The sequence below is a fragment of the Epargyreus clarus genome, unplaced genomic scaffold, assembly GCF_041222505.1.
Source record: "Epargyreus clarus isolate Ecla_fem2 unplaced genomic scaffold, WU_Ecla_fem_2.2 ptg000025l, whole genome shotgun sequence".
NCBI lineage: Eukaryota > Metazoa > Arthropoda > Insecta > Lepidoptera > Hesperiidae > Epargyreus > Epargyreus clarus.
In genome coordinates, this window is record NW_027332232.1 from 775,109 (window position 1) to 789,306 (window position 14,198).

The 14,198-nt window shown below is 42.2% G+C and overlaps 1 protein-coding gene across 1 annotated transcript in view; it reads left to right on the forward strand.

Annotated features, from left to right (window-relative positions):
• The window catches only part of LOC140752707 (uncharacterized), a 60,119-nt gene extending 45,969 nt beyond the window's left edge, over positions 1 to 14,150 (forward strand). Inside the window, exons 38-53 of the mRNA XM_073087040.1 lie at positions 469 to 545; positions 1,216 to 1,379; positions 2,830 to 2,952; positions 3,723 to 3,784; positions 4,966 to 5,100; positions 5,615 to 5,736; positions 7,020 to 7,147; positions 7,359 to 7,517; positions 8,682 to 8,794; positions 9,396 to 9,488; positions 10,410 to 10,559; positions 10,988 to 11,157; positions 11,845 to 12,055; positions 12,666 to 12,791; positions 13,199 to 13,395; positions 13,959 to 14,150. Coding sequence (XP_072943141.1) covers positions 469 to 545; positions 1,216 to 1,379; positions 2,830 to 2,952; positions 3,723 to 3,784; positions 4,966 to 5,100; positions 5,615 to 5,736; positions 7,020 to 7,147; positions 7,359 to 7,517; positions 8,682 to 8,794; positions 9,396 to 9,488; positions 10,410 to 10,559; positions 10,988 to 11,157; positions 11,845 to 12,055; positions 12,666 to 12,791; positions 13,199 to 13,395; positions 13,959 to 14,150 — 2,222 coding nt within the window. The remainder of the gene's footprint in view (positions 1 to 468; positions 546 to 1,215; positions 1,380 to 2,829; positions 2,953 to 3,722; positions 3,785 to 4,965; positions 5,101 to 5,614; positions 5,737 to 7,019; positions 7,148 to 7,358; positions 7,518 to 8,681; positions 8,795 to 9,395; positions 9,489 to 10,409; positions 10,560 to 10,987; positions 11,158 to 11,844; positions 12,056 to 12,665; positions 12,792 to 13,198; positions 13,396 to 13,958) is intronic.
• Positions 14,151 to 14,198: the final 48 nt, after the last annotated feature.

The window sequence follows — 14,198 nt, forward strand, 5'->3', positions numbered from 1 at the left end:
TCCTCATAGCGCGTTGCCCCGTCGGGCTCTGCCCAGGTGAGCTTGACGCTCGCCGCACCGTCTGGTGCGTACGACGGTATGCGACCACACATACCGTCGTCCTCCCCGGGGTCGCTGGGCGGGCGGTTCGAGCTCCCACTCTTACCGCCCGCAACCCCGGAAGCCCCCTTTTAGTCGCCTCTTACTACAGGCAGGGGATACCGTAGCCCTATTCTGGTCCCGAAACTACAGGGACAATGTCATGGTCCACTAGCAACTGGGCTTTCCTCATGTGTAGCAGGCTCCGCACATACTTGAAGTTTGAACGCTTTGATGTGCACTCTAAAACGGACATCAAATGGCGATGTGCAAATATTTGAAGCAAGCTTTGTACAAATACACAAGTACACCTGCTTCACTGTGTTCAAACATGTGTCCAAATGTTTGTGTTATGTCTGGCGCGGGCTTAATAAGTGATATTTCTTTCAGGGGATCCGTCTGCTACGACTATAGATGTGCAAATAGCTATGGATGAGATACTACAGACTATACTACAGTTTGCCAAAGTAAGTATTGTATGGTGTTGAAGGTAGAACCCTCTGTGGTTCGACTTCGGCACCACGGTCACAACTGTTTTTTTTTTATAATATAGGAGTAACAGACGAGCATGGGTAGATGTGTGATGGGTAAATGACAAACTCGCGCCAGGGCACGTGGCCTGATCCAAAATTCGTAAGACGGCAAAGCAAACATTTTTTTTAATAATATAGGAGTAGTAGACGAGCATGCAGTCCACCTGTTGGTAAGTGACTACTGCTGCCCATGGATATTCGTAATTAACCCTAGATAAGATTTGATATTCTTACCTGAGGTCGGCCACAGATGCGCCGCTACCCCTGAGGACTAAGCTGGAACGTCTCGGAAAAGTATGTCTACCTTATCACTTTTCAAAGTAGAACACAGTGTAATTTTAATTAGATTAGAAATTTTGTTATCATTTGTATGCCAATGTTTGGTACAGTAAGCGTAGTTCCCAAAGTGCAAACATCCAATATTGTAATCTTTACTAACAAATGAATAAATGATTATGATTATGAATATGATTATGAATATGATTATGATTATGAATATGATTATGAATATGATTATGAGTATGAATATGATTATGATTATGCTCGTCCGCTGCTCCTATATTATAAAACCAAAAACTAAACCGTCCCTCCCGTGTCCGTGCAGCGTCAGCCGGCGGCGGCGCGCTCGCTGCTGGTGCAGGCGTGGCGCGCGGCGCTGCGCGGGCGCGCCGCCGCCTCCGCCGCCGAGCACCTGCCCGCGCTGCTGCGCCGCCGCGCCGCGCTGCCCGCCGCACGCGCCGCGCTCGCCGCACACCGCGCGGCGGACGGGTGAGCGACACACTCACTGACACGTGCAAAGACAGGGACAGACACGTGCCCAGACACAGGGACGGACACGAGCCCATGCCGCGCTGCACACACACCGCGCACCCGAGTGAGCGACACGCACACAGACCGCCACACGCACAGACACAAGCCCACGGCGCGCTAACCGCACACCGCACGGCGGACGGGTGAGCGCACAGACAGTGTCTATGCGTGTGGCAATCTACACGCACACATATTTATTTATTCATTTGCGGTCAGACACACACATATTTTAATATATATACGGTCAGACACACATATGTGGGGACACGCAGACAGACACACACATACACACAGGGACAGACACGTGCACAGACACAGAAACAGACGCATGCATAGACACGCCGCCGCGCACACCCACCGCGCGGTGGACGGGTGAGGCGCGGACACAAAAACACACACGCGTACGCGCACAATCAGACACACACATAATGTGGGGACACGCAGACAGACACACACATACACAGACACCAACACATGCGCACGCACACATGCACAGACCAACACATAGAAACAGACACATAGACACAGAGAGAGAAAGAGAGAGAGAGTCATAAATAGATAAACATTCGTCCACGCACGCGCACACACACAGAAAAATAAGACGCGTGCACAGACACGCCGCCCGCGCCACGTGCACACCTGATGCACAGACATGTACACACACACACAGACAAACACACAGAAACAGACACATAGATACACACACAAAGGGAGAGAGACATAAATAGACAAACATGCGCACGCACACACATAGAAACACATACGCATACGACCAGACAGACAGACAGACATATACACACACACACACACACACACACACACACGTACACACACGCACACGTACACGCACGCACTGCCGTACACGCACACACATACACACACGCGCACACACTCACAAGACGCTGTGGTCTATTCGCACATTGCACTAATTATTAAAATGTTATATATATAATTCTCGTGTCACAATGTTAGTAACCGTACTCCTCCGAAACGGCTTTACCAATTGACACCAAATTTTATATGCATTCAGTAGGTCTGAGAATCGGCTATTATCTATTTTTCATACCCCTAAGTGATAAGGGTTGTTCACCCTTAACATTTTTTTATTTATATGGCAACACAACGTTTACCGGGTCAGCTAGTATAAATGTAAATATATGTAATATTTTATCCCCTTGGGGGTAGAATTGATCGAAATCCTTTCTTAGCGGATGCCTACGTCATAACATCTACCTGCATGCCAAATTTCAGCCCGATCCGTCCAGTGGTTTGGCTGTGTGTTGATAGATCACTATGTCAGTCAGTCACCTTTGAGTTATGTATATTTAAAGTATAAACAAACAAACACACACATTCGCATTTATAACATTAGTTAGGATATAGAAAGTTAAAATTGATTTGATTACAGTTTCAAAGAAATCGTGGAGAAATTGCTGGTGGACGCACGAGGAACTGAGGGTTACGGCCTGGTGGAGACCCTGCATCAGGAGGTGATGCTGACAAGTTCTGGACTCCAGCAGTTCACGATGGGGTGAATGGAATTTAACTTTTTTTTTATAATATAGGAGTAGCAGACGAGCATGCTCCACCTGATGGTAAGCTACTGCGGTATGGACATCTGTAATAAACCCCAGATAGGATTAGATATTCCTACCTGAGGTCGGCCACAGATGCGCCGCTACCCCTGAGGACTAAGCTGGAACGCCTCGGAAAAGTATGTCTCACTTACCACACCCTTCAAAACGGAACACAGCAGCGCCTAACACTGCTGTTATTAGGTAGAAATAGGTGTGTCATTAAAAAGCTGTCAAAGGTACGTGAAGTCTACCAATACGCACTTGTCCAGCGCGGTGGACTATGGCGTTTTTTTTTGTTCACGAGGAGGAAACCTTCAAAAGGTACCCGATGCCTTGGGAGCGACACAGTGTTATGTGGGAGTCTTACCGCACTAAAACCCCCCGGGTGGCCGTCCTCAGCGCTGCGTAGAGGACTCCGGGATCTCCAAAGGGACGCAACCGGAGTCCTCTTAGCGCGTTGCCCCGTCGGGCTCCGTCCAGGTGAGCTTGTCGCTCGCTACACCGTCTGGTGTGTACGACGGTATGCGACCACACATATCACTGTCCTTCCTGGGGCCGTTGGCCGGGCGGTTCGAGCTCCCACTCTTGCCACCCACGACCCTGGGTCTGGACCCAGCCCCCTTTTAGTCGCCTCTTACGACAGGCAGGGGATAGGTGGACTATGACCTATGGCAGTGATGAGTTGATGATGGATTAGTAAATGATATTTTTTTTTTGTTTCAAGGTCGCGTATGATGAATGAAGATGAAGAAATGACAGAGGCGAGGAATATATTCTCCATTAAAGGTTAGAACAAGAATTTTGATAAACGATCTGTTATAAATTTATTTCAAATTAAAAAAAACTTTATTTGCTAAAACACAGTTATTACACAGGTAGATTCATCGCCAAACTTCTAGTCCGTTCTGAATATAGAAGTGAGTCGTGTCGCAACAGCAAATTGTAGATATTAGCCAAGACAGCGCGGGTCAGTGTGCCCTTACGTTGCTACGGAGTATACGCTTGTGGTTGTGTTCGACCGCATTGGCTCTCTGACTACACCTGCGCGCAACGACTTCAGAGCGGACTAGAAGTTTGGCGCGGACTATATTATGTTACATATTACAATCCAATGAAATCTACTAGCAAAAGTTTTGCAAAATACAATATTATTATTAATTAAAATTATAATAATTACATTTATTTTATAAAATAAATTACATAATAAACTGAATGGCATTAATAATAATAATTATTATCTACGTATCTCGTATAATTCAATGTCAAAAAATGTACTGTTTTACTTAACTTTTTCACCATAGATTAGTAAAGATACTTCGCCGCCTTGAAATAGAATGAAGCCACAAACGGCTTATTAGTAAGTTATTTTTTTGAATTCTTGACAAATAAAATCATTTTTAGAGAAATTTTACGAATAAATAACGAATACTGCGTAATTTACATAATAAATAAATAATTATTTCAAATATTTTACGGACATTTTAGCACGCAGACGTGGCAAAACTTTTTTATTTCAATTCTCAAAATTGGGTACATTTTCTTGTTAGGAGTGAGTAATCTTTACTAATCTATGTTTTTCACATTTTAATTATATAAATGTAAATTATGTATTAACTTATTATTATTATTATTAAATAAATAATCTACTAAAAAACTAAAAAGCCTAATGGTTAAGAAACTTGGCCTCTTGATCGAGGGGTCCGAGGTTCAAAGCCTAGGCACCTCTGATTTTTCAAAGTTATGTGCGTATTGGAAATTAATTATCACTTGCTAAACGGTGAAGGAAAACATCGTGAGGAAAGGCATACCTGAGAAATTTTACACAAAAATGTTTTCAAAGGTATGTGAAGTGTACCAATACGCACTTGTCCAGCGCGGTGGACTATGCCCTAATCCTCATTCTGAGACCCGTGCTCAGTAGGACAGTGATGGGTTGATGATGATGATGATGGAATAATCTTTCGCAGATCTCGTGGCAAGTTTTGGTATGCTTACCGATTGGGAGGACCTCACTATTGGACAAAAGAGAACATTATCTAAAAATATACCAATACTTTGGACCGATCGGGATACTTTCAAGGACAGCTTAGAAGAGTACGAAGGTATGGTTCTATATCCCTTTTTAGGGTTAGGGCAGGGGTCGTCAACCTTTTGAATCTTTGAGCCACAAAATTATTTCCTGCGAACACTAAATAATACTTGCACAAATAAAGCTGTTTGACACCGAAAAAAAGATGTTCCTTTCTAGTCAGGTGTATGATTACACCTGACTAGAAAGGAACATTATAAAACATTAAGGGTTTTTTTTTTAATACAAGAGTAGCAGACGAGCATGCAGTCCACCTGATGGTAAGTGTCTACTGCCGCCCATGGACATCTGTAATCAACCCCAGATAGGATTAGATATTCCTACCTGAGGTCGGGCATAGATGCGCCGCTATCCCTGAGGACTAAGCTGGAACGCCTCGGAAAAGTATGTCTCTTACCACACTTCAAACCGGAACACAGCAGCGTCTAACACTGCTGTTATTAGGCAGATATAGGTGTGGCGGTGGTGCCGCCGGAGTCGAACCACAAAGGGTTCTACCACCTTCAAAGTTACGTTACGTTGTTCAGGCGGCGTTCCCTGGTTTGACGCCATGTTGGCGGTCTATCGCAATGAGGGACAGAGATACAAATCAACGACGCTGTTGAAACAAGTTGACGCTTGGCCGAGAAACTCCTTTGATGTTGCCGCGGTAAGTAATTTTTATTTATTTATTTAATACGTACATAGGCTTAAAAACTAACATTACAGGTAATCCCAAGTCGTTAGTGCACCTAATTTTACACTTAATAATTAAAAATACGAGCATACAATGTTAATTAATTAAATTAGCAACCCGATAATCATTTCTAGATATTCAATAAATAATTAAAATAATGTATTAATTTAATTTAAATGTCATCAAAAAACGGCAATATAGCAACAATAATAATAAAATGCTACGCAAATATTATCAATAGATTATAAAATTATACAATTAATTTAAAACAATGTCAACTAATAACTATCTACTAAATAAATTAAATTAGTATAAAAAAATCACAGTTAATCAATTAATTGGATGCAATTATGATAACAATTCATTTATAACAATGTCAAAAAATAAAATATAAAAATAAAATCAATAAATAGTTACATGTCAACAATAAATAATTAAGTAGAAAGAAATTAAATATCGTTACAAGTCATAATCACAAATAAATACAATTAATCACAAATAAATACAATTAATAGTTTCTAGTTTGAGATTTTGTGGGTTCTGTCTTACCGACTGCGGAGAGTAATGTTTTTCGAGTGTATGTATGTATGTCGCATTCTATGTCAGGCCCTACTTATAGTTTCTAATATAAAAGACTAGGTGTTTCGTTGTTTTTTCTCGTCTGCGGAGGGTAATGTTTTCGAGTGTATGTATGTCGCATTCTATGCCAGGCCCTACTTATATAGTTTCTTATATAAAAGATTAGGTGTTTCGTTGTTTTTTCTCGTCTGCGGAAGGTAATGGTTTTCGAGTGTATGTATGTATGTATGTATGTCGTATTCTATGTCAGACCTTACTTACCTACTTCAGAGTTTCTGTAAGAGATTCATTCTTTTGGGTTATTTTAACTCTACTGTGGAGGGTAATGTTATTAGAGTGTATGTGGCATTGTTGGTCACGCCCTACTTGTAGAGTTTTTGATATAAGATGTCAAGTATTTTGGGCCCTTTTTACTTACTGAGGAGGGTAATGTTTTAAGAGCATATATCTCATTCTTTGTAACGCCTAACTAAGAGTCTTGTCTAAAGCCCGCTCCACATTCTCGCGAGAACTCTAGAAAAGCACGTGAAACGAGAATGTGGAGCTTATACGAAATGGGTTTTTCTCGCGAGATTCTCACGAGATTCTCGCGAGAATGTGGAGCGGGCTTAAGACCATAAGCGTTTTGAGTTCTTTTTACTCAACTGCGGAGGGTAATGTTTCTGTTTCGCTTCCAGGTGACAGAGGCTATAGATTGGCAATACATTAGGGACGTGTCGCACACCCAGCGCGATTACTATAAGCTGACGACCCATATTCATAGAAGGGAATGTTTGGCGAAATGGTCGGCCAGACTGATGTTGAGGTAATTGGCCAAGTGCGAGTCGAACGCTCACGTAGGGTTCCGTAACATAGAATTTTTATTTTCAGGTTTCCGTACTTAAAGGGTAAAAACGGAACCCTATAACTAAGCCACCGCTGTCTGTCCGTCTGTCACATAATAGGGTTCCGTTTTTACCCTTTGGGTACGAAACCCTAAAAAAGCATATAAAACAAATAATACTATAATTCTTCAGGAGATTATTCTTGAAGAAACTGAACGTCGATTCTCAGTCGGGAAGTGAGGAGGGAGAGTTGGGACGCTCTCTGTCCCTCTCGCACCAGTTGCAATGGTGTATACGCGCGAACGAGATGGAGATACCGGCGCTCGCGTTGCAATGCTTGGCCGATGTGGGGTGAGTTTGTTTTTCATGTTTTCTTTGACGCGTTTGAGAAAATATGTTTATAGTCTGATTCATAATTAGGTGTCCAAAATGTAAACAAAGAAACGTCATTGTCAAAATACGATTACAGGTATTGTAAACCTTAATAAATTAATAAGAAACGAAAACTTTTACAAACTCAAGAAAGAACAAAATCTTAATAACTGCACACAATTTAAAAACACGCGCTATGAAAACTAGAAAACGTTCGAGTTCGACCACGATCACGAAAATGAATAATATCAACTACGAAACTAAAAAATGACGGCACAAGAAATGTTTTGGATCCCGATTGTGTTACCGTTATCTCAATTTAATTTATACCATAAATCTTGTTTTTTATTATTATTTATTTATGAAATGAAATTTAATTAATGTAAATATTGGAAAATGTGAATTGATTTTAATTTATTTAAATTATTGTTTTATTATCGTTGTATTACTTTAATATTGTCAAAAATAAGAAACTATCATTTGAAACATATTTTCTTGATAGGTCAACATATTTGTTTACATTTTGGACACCTAATTATGGATCGGACTTATAGTGTGACACGGAGTTGCGTGATGTAACACATATTCAATTGATCGCTATTGTTGAATTGACAATATCCAGTCCATCTGATAGGAAGTTATTGCCATGTGCACATCTGTAATCAACCCCAGATAGGATTAAATATTGCTACCTGATGTCAGCCACAGATGCGCCGCTACCCCTGAGGACTAAGCTGGAACGCCTCGGAAAAGTATGTCTCCCTTATCTCGCTCAAAGCTCAGCGCTCAACGCTGCTGTTATGGGGCAGAAATAGGTGTGACGGTGGTGCCGGAGTCGAACCACAAATGATCTATAACCTTCAAAAGGGTGAACTATAATTTTATTAGCCGACTGCAAAAAAGGAGGTTCTGTATTCGACTATTTTATATGTATGTATGTGTGTATGTATGTATGTATGGATGTGTGTATGTATGTATGTATGTGTTTATGTATGTGTGTATGTATGTGTGTATGTGTGTATGTATGTATGTGTGTATGTATGTATGGATGTGTGTATGTATGTATGTCCGTGATTTTCTCAAAAAGTTCTCGTCCAATTTCGATGGGGTGTTAATTATTTTTTTGAATATTTATATCAACAGGGATATGTACGAGAGCGAAACTTTAAAATGGCTGCAGCAGAAAATGATGGCCCTCAGGACGATGGGGTTGCAACGGAACGACAGTGGCAAGATTCAGGAGGCGTTATCGTTGTGTATGTGCAATTATATTTATTTTTGTTATTTTTGCTAATTTGTCTTTGTCTGTCCGTCTGTCCGTCTGTCACAGGGCTATATCTCCGGAACCATAATAGATAGATACATGAAATGTTTACTTAGGATGCATAACGGTGGCCGCTATAACAACAAATACTAATAATAAAACCGGTGTTTTTCGGCATTTTTCGATCTAACTGTTAAACCGTACTAGGAAGACGGTTGAAATTTGTACAATGCGTTTACTATAACTGGTATTATAATAAACTAGCTGTGCCCCGCGGTTTCACCGGAGTTAAAAGGAAATTGTAAATATTTCAACCGTCTTCCTAGTACGATTTAACAGTTAGATCGAAAAATACTGGTTTGTTATATGAAGAGCGCCTTTAATATTCAACTTTATTTTATTTTTAGTATTTGTTGTTATAGCGGCCACCGTTATGCATCCTCTGTAAAAAAAATCATGTGTCTATCTATTACGGTTCCGGAGATATAGCCCTATGACAGACAGACAGACGGACAGACAGCAAAGTCTTAGCAATAGGGTTCCGTTTTTACCCTGTGGGTACTGAACCCTGTGGGTACGAAACTTTTTTTCAGATGAATTTACGCGACAATATCGGGAAGTGTCTACATTTGAAGACATTATTGGTATAGAGTATTGGAGATTGGTTTTACTTAAGGATTTGAACGGTAAGTTTTATACGATCGACGCAGACGAGCATGCAGTCCACCTGATACATGTGTAATCAACCCCAGATAGGATTATCCTATCCGAGGTAGGCGACAAGCGTTGCTAAGACTAAGCTGGAATGCCTCTAAGTGTCTTACCACGCTTCAAGCCAACACCACTGCTGTTATAACAGAAACAGGTGTGACGGTGGTGCCGCCGGAGTGCACAACATAAGGTTCTATTACTTTTAAAATTATAGAGGTTATATAATTTTGTTAAAAATATATAAAATAGAATATATATATATACACAGGGTGAATTTTTCAAATAGGCCTTCAGGGGCAAATCCGAAACAGGGTTTTGTTTTTTACAAAATTATATATAAACTTTATATTTATAAAGATGGTGGAATACTGAAGATGGTGGAACCCTCTACGGTTCGACTCCGGCACCACCGTCACACCTGTTTCTGTTATAACAGCAGTGTAGCGCTGTTGTGTGAATTTCAAGTGTGGTAAGAGACATACTTAGAGGCGTTCCAGTTTAGTCCTCAGTGGCAATGCTTGTTGACCTCAGATAGGAGTCTCATCTTATCTGGGGTTGATGACAGATGTCCGTAGCCAGTAGCTACTTGCCAGTAGTGGAGATAGCTCGTCTGCTACTCCTATATTAAATATATTTATATAATACGAGCTTTTGCCAGCGGCTTCGCTCGCGTTACGAAGTGGTATTTTCATCCCCTATTTTATCCCCTTGGGGGTAGAATTGATCGAAATCCTTTCTTAGCGGATGCCTACGTCATAACATCTACCTGCATGCCAAACTTCAGCCCGATCCGTCCAGTGGTTTGGGTGTGCGTTGATAGATCACTATGTCAGTCAGTCACCTTTGACTTATATATATTTGGATACATAAAATTTGTCGATTTTATTTATTTGCAGCCCTGTCATTATCACACTTACAAGGAATAATTACTGATATTGAGAAATCGTTACAAGAAAATGTATTGTCGAAGGAATTCAGGCAAACCCTGGATTGTATATATGTATTTATTATGACGTCATTAGACAATATATGGGAGGAGACCGAAGGTAAGAGACTTTGTTTATTTTTTTATATAATAAAGGAGTAGCAGGCGAGCATGCTCCACCTGATGGTAAGCTACTGCCGTATGGACATCTGTAATCAACCCCAGATAGGATTACATATTCCTACCTGAGGTCGGTCAATGCGCCGCTACCCCTGAGGACTAAGCTGGAACGCCTCGGAAAAGTATGTCTCCCTTACCACACCCTTCAAACCGGAACACAGCAGCCAGCTTAGTCCTCAGCGGCGCTTGTGGCCGACCTCAGGTAGGAATATCTAAACCTATCCGGGGTTGATTGCAGATGTCCATACGGCAGTAGCTTACCATCAGGTGGAGCATCCTCGTCTGCTACTTTTGTATTAGAAAAAAAAATAATAATTGCATATTATTTTTTAATTTGAAGATGTATATATATTTTAATTTATATTTCAGAATACGATACAAAGTGTCACATATTATTAGAAATGGCGAAAGCTTTGAAGTTTTATGCGAAATTCGGTATTGGTTCAAAAAAAACAATTTTCGCGGACGTCATCATAAGGCGTGTTGATTGCGACAAGAAGGCGCTGAGACGGGATGTGTCCGCGGCTGTGCTGGAAGTGGTAAAACTTTTTTGTTTATTTTTTTGTAATGTTTTTATTCTATTTTATTTGGAGTAATGCTGGAAGTGGTGAAACATTTTTTAAATATTTTTTTTACTGGAAGTAACATGTTAATATATAAGTAATGATAAGGTGTGTCGATTTTCACTTTTTTGACTTTTTTTATGCAGGGTGAATTTCTCAAATGGGCCTTCTCGGCCAAATCCGAAAGTAAGGATTAGCGAAAAATGCTGAGTTTCGGATTTAGCGCGGAAGGCACAATTAAAAAAGTCACCCTGTATATAGAAGAAAAACTTAATATAGGAGTAGCAAACGTCATGCAGTCCACCGGTGGCTACTGCCGTAGGGACAGCTGTAATCAACTCCAGATAGGATTAGAGTCCTACCCGAAGTCGGCCACAAGCGTTGCTCCTGAGAGCCAAGCTGGAATGCCTCTAAGTATTTCTCTTACCACACTCCAAACCAGAACACAGCAGCGCTACACTGCCGTTATAACAGAAACAGGTGTGACGGTGGTGCCGTTGAACCACAGAGGGCTCTACTTTCGAGTAAGCTCAAATTAGCTTATCAGCTTCTCCATAACGAAACACCTTGTGAAGTGGTGGTAGTTGTATTGACATTCAAAAAGTGCTCTGTAATAACCTATTTTGAATAAAAAACATTGATTTGATTAATTTAATATTTCAGCTGACACTCATAAGGGAGGAATTGGACGATTTCGCTCTCGACATGGTCAGAGCGAACGAACACAAGTTCGCAGCGGCCTTAGGGTGTGACCTATTGGTGGCCACCGATCACACGGTGCTCGAGTACAAGCAGATGTTGTCTCTGGTCGCTGATCCGGCACACAGTCTGCTACAGTACTGTTGTGGGCTACAGAGGGCGCTGCAAGATAATGGTGAGATCTTCTATTTCAAGTGTCTATCTTTTACGTTTCCAGAGGTAAAGCCCTGTGACGGATAGACGGACAGTGGAGGCTTAGTAATAGGGTTCCGTTTTTGCCCTTTAAGTACGGAAACCTATTACTGAGGCTTCGCTATCGGTCTGTCTGTCACAGGGCTCAATTATCGATATGTCCATACGGCAGTAGCTTACCATCAGGTGATGTTGGTTTTTTTTTTTTAATATAGGTGTAGCAGACGAGCATGTAGTCCACCTGATGGTAAGTGGCTACTGCCGCCCATGGATATCTGTAATCAACCCCAGATAGGATTAGATATTCCTACCTGTGGTCGACCACAGATGCGCCGCTACCCCTGAGGACTAAGCTGGAACGCCTCGGAAAAGTCTGTCCCTTAACACACCCTTCAAACCGGAACACAGCAGCGCCTAACACTGCTGTTATTAGGTAGAAATAGGTGTGGCGGTGGTGCCGCCGGAGTCGAACCACAAAGGGTTCTACCACCTTCAAATTTATAATATTAGTAAGGATTAAGGTCATGTTTCGAAAGTTTTCACTTTTGCCACCACTCCCGGAGTGTAATCCGTTGTTTTTCTCTTCATTTCAGATCAAAAGTCATGGACGCAAACATTTGAACGGATGAAGGCGAAAATCTTCGAGAATCCCTACGTGGGCACCGATTACCGAGTTCTGTTTCAACACAAGAGCATGCTGTACGATATGGAGGAGTTTGGTATGTTACACTGCGCCACATTCTCGTGAGAATCTTGCGAGAACCTCGCGGGAACGCGACAAAACCCGATTCGTATTGGCTCCACATTCTCGTTTCTCTCGATTCTCGCGAGAATGTGGACCGGGCTGTACACTGTGCCACAGCTCCGTCAGCGGATCGTATCCAGCAACTGTCGCGGCTGTCGGCGGAGCTGTGCAAGCGAGACGCAACGTCGGACCTCGCGCTCGCACGCCCGCTATATAAATCCTTGAGCCCGTTCCACATTCTCGTGAGAATCTTGCGAGAACCTCGCGAGAACGCTAGAAAACCCGATTCGTATTGTCTCCACATTCTCGTTTCTCGTGCTATTCTCGCGTTCTCTCGAGATTCTCGCGAGAATGTGGACCGGGCTGTACTCTGTGCCACAGCTCCGTCAGCGGATCGTCTCCAGCGACTGTCGCGGCTGTCGGCGGAGCTGTCAGTGGGGCTGCAGACGCCGCAGAGCCGGCAGCGGCGGCTGCAGCAGCTGTGTCCGCGGCTGTGCGAGCGAGACGCGGCGTCGGACCTCGCGCTCGCACGCCTGCTGCGCTTGCCCGCTCATACAGCGGTGGAGTTCGACGAGACGGTGAGTCTGTACACGATAAGGATTGACTTCATTAGACGAATACTTAATTTTAGGACTTTCTAATTATAATGTAATAAAATTTTAATCATAATATTGATAATTAGCTTTTTTTTTAATAATAATAATTATGTAGTACCTATGCAATAATTATAACGATTTTTTGTGAAAATAAATATGTAAGCTGTGTTCACCTGTAATTGCAAGAACGCGATTGAACAACAAATTATGTTAGAAATTAAGGATCGATGGTGTATCTTGTGTTGGTGAACCTAAGTAGTAGAAAATTAAAATGTGATAATGGTAACACAATCGGAACCCAAAACATTTCTTGTGCCGTCATTTTAAGTTTCGTAGCTGATTATTCATTTTCGTGATTGTAATCGAACTCGAATGTATTATCGTTTTCATAGCGAGTTTGTTAAATTGTGAATAATCGTAAAGTTTTCGTTTTTCGTTGAGTTTGTTGAAGCTTTTGTTTCTTGTTAATTTTGACAGTGACTTTTGTTTGTTTACATATTGGACATCTAATTATGTATCAGACTATAGCGTATCCACAACACCAGGTGTCAATATACACGGACTCTGTGCGTCGCGCGGCGGTGCTGACGGTGTCTGTGGGCGGGCGGGTGCAGCGCCGCCTGGTGAAGGGCGGGGAGCCGCTGCGGGGGGACGCTGCGGGGGGGCGCTGTAGTGCGGCGCTCGCCCTGCTGGGGGAGACACGCGCCGGGGGGTACTGGGTGAGTGCGCTGGAGTAGGGACTTGATTAACGCTCTCTTCCCCTCTCCTTCTTTCTCTCCTTCTCT